The following is a 9,670-nucleotide window of genomic DNA, read 5'->3' as shown; positions in this document are numbered from 1 at the left end:
TCCGGAGAATTATATTTTAGGACCTGAAGAAAAAAATCAATTGTTATTTATCATATCAATTCTGTTAAGAAGCTAGGGTTGGTAACTGTTGCTCTGAAGGATGTATTAATTATATTTTGAAAAACCTAGTTTTCTATCAATAACATTTTATTTTCTAGGGTCCCTGAGATGAAATCCTTCCATTTGCGTGTAGTTGGGTATTGGTTTTGAACACATTAGAGCTTTGTTAAAAAATGAGGAATTGCAAGAAAGGAAAGGAGGGGTGGCTTATGACTTTTTTCTTTGGGTTGGGTATAATTTTTTCTTTTGGGTGTGTTACAAAGGAGAGATCTAAAACCTGGTGTGGAAGAGTCCGAGGGGGTAGACTAAGGTGTTGTGCTTTAGGTTAACATTCCTTTTCAGAGATGGGTCAAAGGTTCCCTACAGGGCTCTGGATCCACTAAAGATTCCTACGAAGATCAAATCGATTTCCTTCAGTATCTTAATTATGTGTTTTTATATGTAAAACAACTTTTCACGGTTATGATCATGTGCAATTATAAGCCACATTGGATTGGATGAAATTGTGCAAGGAACGCTGATGTTTTTTTGCCACAGTCGCTGATCAACTTGTTTCTCTATACGAACATGGTGGTTTATATGTGATGCTACAGTGCATAACAAAGTCAAATGATTCATGTAGATCATGTGATTGAAACCTGCTGTAACAATTGGATTAGGTTCTTTTCTCTCTTTAAATCAGTTTGTTGTGTTTTCTTTTCTCTATCCTGTTCTGCACTTTCAATTCGGGTAAGGACCTCCTGTTCCTTTTTCAGACATGCAAATCTTCGCTGCTTAATATTCTCGGTAGTTACTTAGTGTGTTATGAACGAGTGTAGATCTCTAAACATTATGAAAATCAAAATTTTTGAAGGAGTATTATAAAAACCAGAGATAATAATTTTGAAGGAGTATAAAAACAAAGAGAAAACATTGTCTTTTTTTTCTTATCTTTCTACTACAATGTATCATTGTGTATGAAAGAAAAGGGAAAATTCTGGTTTTAAAAAGGAACTGATTTAGAATAATATAAAAGAGAATACAAATTTTTAAAATTTTAAATGCATAACAGTATACAATGGGTTTCTCAATTGATTTACACAATAAGATACCTATTTTTTCCACTTTTATCATTGAGGTTGAACGCATCCTATAAAAAATTCCAATTGGTCAAATTTTAAAATATTCATAAATATGGATATTTATGGTTAAGTTTTTATTAAAATGTTATTTTATTTAATAGTTGAAATTTTTAAATTTTTTAACTTAGCTTCGGCTATTTGATTGTTACTAATTGGAGTAATGTGTCTTGCAGCATTATTTTTATACGTCTATGTCTCTACATGTAAAATAATAAAATGGTTTATTTAATTTCAAGTTTTTCTTAAAATTGACTACTTAAAATGTTTTCTTATATAAAACTTTTAAATCTTTTAGTTGAATCTATGTCATCAATTAGGATAATATAACATTTTAGTTTTGTAGGAGGTAGTAGGATCTAAGATATTTTGACCAATAATATAAGAGAATAGATAAGAATTGAGAGCTACTTTGTGTCTAATTTCTTTCTTCAGACACACAAAAAAGAAACAAATTTCCTTTCTTCAGACACGCAAAGAAAAGAAGCGAGAGTCAGATATGAGTATGATAGGTGAGAAACTAAAAAAACCAATAGAAAAATAAATATCTTAATAAATATTTTTATTCTTTATTATATTTTATTTTATGTTTCATTATGGATTAATATTAAATGTTGTGCTTTATAAAATAAATAAAAAGAATACTTAATTTAATTTTCATTCATTCCCAATATATATTACATATAATTTAATTTTTTTTAAAACTTTACAAATTCCTAATATATAAATTTAAAAAAATTCAAAAAGATTTGGGAGGACCATGATATCCTGTTTCCCAAGATCCGTCGCTGGAGTCCAACAACAGAGATAATTTTGAGAAGGAGAAAAAAATCATGTATATATCTATATTGTATGTCTTGAATTTTAAAATGTACTTTTTATATTTATTTAGTTTTAAACTTTTAAGGAGGACAGTATAATAGTTTTTCATATATTTATGTTCCTTCTTGTTGTACTGTTTAATACCAATTATGTTATGATTAGATTGGTAGTTTAATACTGATTAGGATAGTTGTATATTTTGTTATAGTTTCAAGTAGATTAGATTACTAGTTTAATACTAATTAGCATAGTTGTATATTTTGTTATAGTTTCATGTATTTATTTATTTTTTATAAAAACACGCTATCAACTATGATTCAAACTAACATGCACATTATTATAGTTAATAATAAAATTAAATAAAAAATTTAATTGAAAAATATATAAATTTTAAATATTCAATATAAAAAAATAAAATTATGAGATATTTAAAACTTAGCTAAATAAATTTAAAAATAAATAATAATAACTATTACGTCAAGTTTTACATAGCTCATCTTGATACTTTAATATTATAATAATAAATCTAATTATTCACATTAATTGGTCCACTTTAGTAGTAGGGGAATGTTCACATGTGTATTCAAGAAAAAATAAAGTTGGAGGGTGTGTTTCCATGTCTTCTTCATTTGCATGTTTTTTTAGAAAAAATAAAGTTGGAGCGTGTGTTTCCATCACTTAAAAATGTAAAAAACAGTAAAAAATGTATGAAAAAGATATATAGGAGTAACTTATTCTAAAATTAGTTATGGAATTGAAAGAGTTTGATGAAGAAGAATTTGTCAATTGGTCCTACCATGAACTTCAACGTGGCTGGCTTTGCCAAACGGTGCCACCGACCTATATATGCCAAAACTAAATTAGACCAACTAATGATCAGCCGTAGGTTTTCAATAATTTATTAAGAAAAATAATACTTTTCTGAGTTTTCTGACTTTTACATGTCAAAATTGTAATGGATTTATTATTATTTCTTACAATTATTTTTAAATTAATTATTACAATTTTATTAGTTAATAATATACATATTTATACTTGCAGGTTGTATCTGATAAAATTAGCTTATTCAATAGGTAAAAGTTTTTAGATTAGTTGGAAATTACAAGTTATAAACTAGAGACTGAAATATTTATAACTTAAAACTGTGTGCTGGTATTAACCAATACTTTTTCTAGTATGTATAGATCCTCAATGTCAATGCATTGAATCAAGAAATACTTGATAGGAGTAAAATATTAGTTTATTTGGACTAAAATGTCCTTATGAATTTTTTTTTAAAAAAACTTTCACAGCTAGAATGAATACAATATATATATATTATTTGAAGATAAACATTAAGTCACATAAAACAATATATTGAGTTATATATATATATATATATATATATATATATATATATATATATGCATATATATATTCTACAATAATTTTAAAATTTATATTATAAAATGTTTGATAATTTTGTTTAATCATGCTAAAATATAACGATATAAAATAATAAAAAAAAGCTTCTGAAAAATAATGGAAAAAAATGAATTTTATAAGAATGAAAATTTAAAAAGCAAAGTTAAGAGCAGTTTATTTAGTTACTGGAATAACCCATTAGATATTATTTTCATCAAACTACTTTATAGATTTATCAGATTATCTTGTAAATTTGCGAAATTACTTACTAAACGCACTTATATGACCATATATGAAACAAAACATTCCATTTCACAAATGAGATTATTCCATTAATTTTACATCACATCCTTATATCTTGACACTCTATAAAGTTTCCCCTCCACATTACAACTCATTTTATTTCTTTTATATTTAAAATTTATTTTATATTTAAATGAAATAATTTAATTTAATATATTAATACCTTTGATTGTTATTATATGAATGTCAAAACAAAATAGCGGTGACAAAGTAACATTTTCGTTATTATCTGATCGAATCGATGGTGATGCGGCTCCTATTGTTGCCCTATATCACAGCCATGACAATCTGAAGTAGTCAAAATAGGCGACGAGGTTACAGTAACATTAATTATGACATTGTGAAGCATTTGCATGTGATGATCAGAGACATTTGCTCCATAGCATAAAAATACAATCTGTCATTTCATCCACAAATAGCTACAAAACAACAAGTCAAACGAAACCATGGAACTAAAATTGGGAAAAAGTTTGTGAACTAAAATAAAAAACACGATCAGATTTTGATGGATGATTAAACGTTGGTGTTTTTAGATGCCTTCACAGCTCTTGTGCTGAGAAATGCATGTGAGCAAAGAGGAAATTGTCAGAGAAGAGAACGTGGGAATAATTGAATGACATCTAGAATTGTACTGTTCACACACATGAATTTAATAATGTAATAAATGATAATTCACATGTGTCATCTTACTCTGGTCCCTTATTTAAAGACTGCTGATTTGGTGTTGAGAAATGACAATAAATGTAACTAAAACAAATAGAAATCCTCTCACTCACTGCACACTACTCTTTCAATTTAGTCTCCAACATTCTTAGCTTGAGGCAATATACTAATGGCCTCTGTGATGTTTGTTTTGGTAAGCTACCTCATATTTTGTTGTTTCTCAGTTCACAGTTTTGCCTTCTCACTTTCTGGATGGACCAATGCACATGCCACCTTTTATGGAGGTAGTGATGCCTCTGGGACAATGGGTGAGTCAATGTACCTTCTCACATTATCCATGTAGTTTCATTTTTCTGTCTTTTATTCCCTTACTTCTTTTTGCTTGCATATCTCTTATGAAGAGAACTAAGGATAATGAGAGTTTATTGGATTTAAGCGATTACAAATCTTATAGGATTTATTGTATTTAAAATTTTGTGTTATAAATCGATTTTATAAGATTGTATTAGGTGTATTTCATTCTAATTTAATTTTAAAAACCTATTTATAAATACAGTTTGTATCTATTTATATAATTTAAATTAGTATTATTTCTAATCGATTGTTAAAGACAGGATGTGATACCATGTTAATGTTCAACTCTACAAAACTAGTTTAAAAAATGAAATTTTCGTTAACTTGTATACTTTAAATTGGTTTTGTATCTCTTTTAATCATTTAATGTTTAATCTCATGTTTCAGAAGATATAAACAACCGAAAACCTCAGTAATTGAGTGTAATACACCAATTGTATTTGATAAAAACTGTGTTTTGACGAGAATCCAAATTTAATTTTCCCTTTTACTGAAAGTTTGCATGCGTGAGATGCAGGAGGAGCATGTGGGTATGGGAATCTGTATTCAACAGGGTATGGGACTGATACAGCAGCACTGAGTACTGCATTATTTAACGATGGAGCTTCGTGTGGGGAGTGTTACAAAATCATGTGCGATTATCAAGCAGATCCGAAATGGTGCTTGAAAGGAACATCTGTAACCATAACTGCCACAAACTTCTGCCCTCCCAATTTCGCTCTGCCAAGCAACAACGGTGGCTGGTGCAACCCTCCTCTCAAACACTTTGACATGGCTCAACCCGCATGGGAAAAGATTGGTATCTATAGAGGAGGGATCGTGCCCGTTTTGTTCCAAAGGTTTGAACTTTACTCAATATCTTATTCTTTATTCAAAGTTGAAGCTTCATTTCCGTAATAAGTTGTAATTAATCAAACCAAAACTTACTGTGCAGGGTTGCATGCACGAAGAAGGGAGGGGTTAGGTTCAGTGTGAATGGGAGAGACTACTTTGAGCTTGTGCTGATCAACAACGTGGGAGGAGCTGGATCTATTCAATCTGTGTCCATCAAAGGCTCAAAAACTGGGTGGATGACTATGTCAAGAAATTGGGGTGCTAATTGGCAATCCAATGCCTATTTGAATGGTCAATCTCTGTCTTTCCGAGTCACAACAACCGATGGTGTCACCAAACTTTTTCAAAATGTTGTTCCATCCAATTGGGCTTTTGGCCAGAGTTTCTCTACCAGTGTTCAGTTTTAGGACGACAAGGGTTATTGAGTTGTGGGTTTTGGAGTTTCCGATGAACGAAACGGCAGAGGCGTGCCTGTTATTTTGCCGGAGCAGCCCGCCACCCTTATCTTCTGCTTTTGAATTTGGTAAATTTGGTAAATATGGTACGATCGAACCCATCAACTTGATGCCCATGATGAAGAACCCTAAATAGACATTCCAATTGCCTGAGTTATTACAGAGAATCATTGTTAGTTGTTGTGTGATTCCTGTATAAATGAACTTCTTCAGAGTTTGAATCATACTATGAACTATAAAGTGCTGCTCTATTCAGAGAATTCGGAAAGGGGAACACTCTAATTCCCTGAAATTCTATATATTTGTAAGTCTAGGAGCTATGTATTGCTTTTGCTAATTTGTTCTTCAGTTTCACCACACACTGCAATTTTTTATTGTAAAAGAAAATATTTATACGAAATTTATTTTTATGTATAAGATGTTATAATGTTTAGTTTTTATTATAATACTATTTTTTATATTGATGCCTTAAGACTTTTCTTTTTATTTTTTTATCATGTTATTTTTGTAATACTATTTTAATTAATGCAGATGATTTCTGGTTAAGAATAAAAGTATTTATGGGTATATATAATGTGATTCTCATTATCGTTGTTGACATTTATGACTTCAGTAAAAAGGGAAGAAAAAAATATAAACTAGCTTGAAGATTTAAATAAGATATTATTTTTAACAGTAATTAAATTAATTCCAATGTAGATTATTTTTAATTAAAATGATTAATCAAGATTTATTATTTTTAATAGTAATTGAATTAATTTTTAATATAAAGTATAACTTTTTTAATAAACTATTAATGTAATGAATTGTTATTTTTTAAATTATATCAGAATAAATGAAAATAATAATTAAAAAATGTTAACAGTATTTATGGTTTTAATTGTTATTATTATAAATGTTAACTTTTATCATAATTAATTCAATTTTGATCAAAAAATCAATTTTCATCGCAGTTGATTCATTAAAATTAAAACTGATACATTGTATATAATTGATTTATTTTTTATTTAAAAATAAGTTATTTGATAAATGTTTCAGCAGAAACTTAAAAAAATAAGTTGTATATGTAGATAAAATAGAAAGTGGGAAGTTTTAAAAGCAACTTGGGGGTGTCAATAGCACTCCCAACTAATTGAAGTGTACGAGGCCCATTAAGATTTTGGTGGCGGAACCGCACAGAATCTGGGATCCTATGTAGTCACTTTGTGGTAAGTACTGCATGACGAAGTGGTTCTGTGACCTTTGTTCCGAATTACGACAGTGTTGCCCTATTTATCTAAGTCTGCAAGTGCAAGGAGATTGCGCAGTACTTTTTCTCATTTAAATTTGAACAAAAATTAAAATGTCAACCATAAACAAGGACCAGATCAGGGATGAATCGAACTGTTCAGAAACCAAAGAACTGGATGAGAATAAAGAGGAGGAGGAAGAGGAAGACTTACAGAAGCTTCTACTCCCTGACGTGCAGAATCTTCCCATGACTCCTCCTTCCGCCGTTGAATCCAACTTTGTCACATTCTTCACCATAGGTAATCCTATTCACACTCACATTACATTCTTTTTATAAACCCTAAACCTCTGTAATTAACTATTTAGTTAATTTGAACTTCAGATTTCATGAAACCAGCTCACGATCAGTACATTTACCGGCACGCCAATGGGTATACTTTTCATTCCTCTGAGGTTGCTTCAAATTGGATTATGTTGGTATTTTCTTAAAAATATGTTCATTCTCTGTAATTGTTGTTGTTACCTTAAAGCTTGTGTGTGATTGGGTTGGCTCCTTCCCACGTTGCTTTCAAGGATGAAGGTGGAATCACGGCCGTTGATTTCAATGTTGGGAAGTCTGATCGGAGCGAGATGAAAGTCACTGGAAAGCGGAAGAAGGTACGTTTTCCCAATTTTGAATTTTCACACTTTCTTGCTGTCCGTTTCTTGAAAGCAGAAGAAGAAAAATGACACTATTTCGTGAAATTTTGTGCGTTTCAAAATGTTTTACTTTATGGAATTAGCTTATTATCTTCCATTATTAAATTGAGACGTGTTTTCGTGCAGAATGCACAACACTTTGAGTCCAACACTGCTCTGTGTAAAATTTCTACCAAAAATGATACCTATATTGTAAGGTAAATTCTCTATTATAACACATCCATATGATCTAAAGATTATTTGTATATCTGTTTGTAGTTGTGTACTTATCCAAATCCTCTTTTTCCAGGGTCTCCTTTACACTCTCTGATACATAACTTGTGATTTTTTAGATGTTGCGTCAAAGGCTCCCTCTTAGAAGTGAATCAACAATTGATCAAGCAGCCAGAACTGCTTAATGTTTCGGTAAGAGTAACTTTGCGCTTTTCCAACCTGATCTTTTCATTCACTGTATTGCCCCTTGCATATTATATTTTATGACAAGTCCAAACTGTGTTTGATTTGCCAACCTTAACCTTAACCTTCTCCGTTATAAAATATGTCTATTATTGTTGTCTTTTCTAATTGTTCCTCGTACTTATATTGTTTATGAGAGCTGATATGGCTCATATTGGGTTCCCTGGAGGCTTCTAGCCCTCTGGGTTTTTTTTGTCATTCACCAAAAAAAATGTGTTAGACCCCTTTTACGTGTTTGTGCTAGAAGAGGTTTACTTTTATTGTGCTGTTCTTGTCTCTGATTGCGTATTGTTTTGATACTTATTGGGACCGTGTTTGTAACCATTCTTTTTTCGTCTTGATTCGTAGCCAGAACTATCATAAATGTTGCTACTGCTAAATACTGGTGACATTAGAGCGTAAATGACTATGTTGTAATCTTATCTTCATCCTAATGCGACGTGCGAATTATGTGAACAATTATCAGTTTTTCCTTTTTATTTTATTTCTTTTTTCCCTTTTTATGAATTTCTTTTCATCAATACATCAGGCTGACAGAGAAGGATACATTGCTATTATCATGCCAAAACCTGCCGATTGGCTCAAGGTCAAGGCTTCCCTTCTCAGCCTTCAGGAGTACAAGAAATTGAAGGAAGTTAGTTGAATAAATAGCGCAGCCACTAAGAATGTTGTCATATTGAAAGGGCTCGCATGAATTCCCCGCATGATGTTTCATTAGAGAGGTTCCAAATGCCACAAACTAGATGAAATTGAAACATTGTTTAGATGCAGAAGACGGTGACAAACCTCTTACACTCTTAATCCGTGGCATTAGTGCTTACCAGGTGGCTGGATGATTACATAAATCTCTCAACTCCACGACCAACCAAGAATCTCATGATAGGTACTCGGCGACCTTTCATATGTTTTTCTGTCTTTTTTATATAAATATTTTGAATAATTTAAATTAATACAAAACAATGATGATGATACGACTCGTGACCACTTTCCCACCATTTTTTAATGATAATTAATGTTAAAGTACAGGATTGAGATATTTGAAGTATGTTGCCTAAAACAATATAGAAGGAAAAGAGTGGAGATGAACTTCTTTTTTAAAATTTGAAATAAACAAGTCTGGAATAATTTTACCAATGATAAATAATTGAAGTTGTACGTCCATGAATTAAAAGTCAAACCAAAATTAGTAATCTTTATCCTCCAAATCGAAGAAGTATGACAGATGTTCTTGGCAGTTTTTCCTAATTTGTATCATCATATCACCAATTTGAT

General features: G+C 30.6%; 2 protein-coding genes across 2 annotated transcripts; both read left to right on the top strand.

The window, feature by feature from the left end:
- The first annotated feature begins 4,435 nt into the window (after positions 1-4,435).
- Positions 4,436-6,433, top strand: LOC108341816 (expansin-A11). The gene is made up of 3 exons (XM_017579468.2): positions 4,436-4,678; positions 5,242-5,563; positions 5,659-6,433. Exons 1-3 carry the CDS (start codon positions 4,540-4,542, stop codon positions 5,963-5,965), a joined length of 768 nt encoding a protein of 255 aa, XP_017434957.1. The 5' UTR covers positions 4,436-4,539; the 3' UTR covers positions 5,966-6,433.
- Positions 6,434-7,146: 713 nt separating this feature from the next.
- Positions 7,147-9,375, top strand: LOC108342401 (uncharacterized). The gene is made up of 6 exons (XM_017580176.2): positions 7,147-7,542; positions 7,626-7,674; positions 7,774-7,900; positions 8,069-8,139; positions 8,275-8,347; positions 8,928-9,375. The coding sequence occupies exons 1-6, from the start codon at positions 7,356-7,358 to the stop codon at positions 9,039-9,041; spliced, it is 621 nt and encodes a 206-aa protein (XP_017435665.1). The 5' UTR covers positions 7,147-7,355; the 3' UTR covers positions 9,042-9,375.
- The last annotated feature ends 295 nt before the right edge of the window (positions 9,376-9,670 follow it).

Source organism: Vigna angularis, chromosome 4, assembly GCF_016808095.1.
Source record: "Vigna angularis cultivar LongXiaoDou No.4 chromosome 4, ASM1680809v1, whole genome shotgun sequence".
Classification (NCBI taxonomy): domain Eukaryota; kingdom Viridiplantae; phylum Streptophyta; class Magnoliopsida; order Fabales; family Fabaceae; genus Vigna; species Vigna angularis.
Note: the sequence above shows the minus strand (reverse complement) of the source record. Positions and strands in the feature narration are given on the sequence as shown.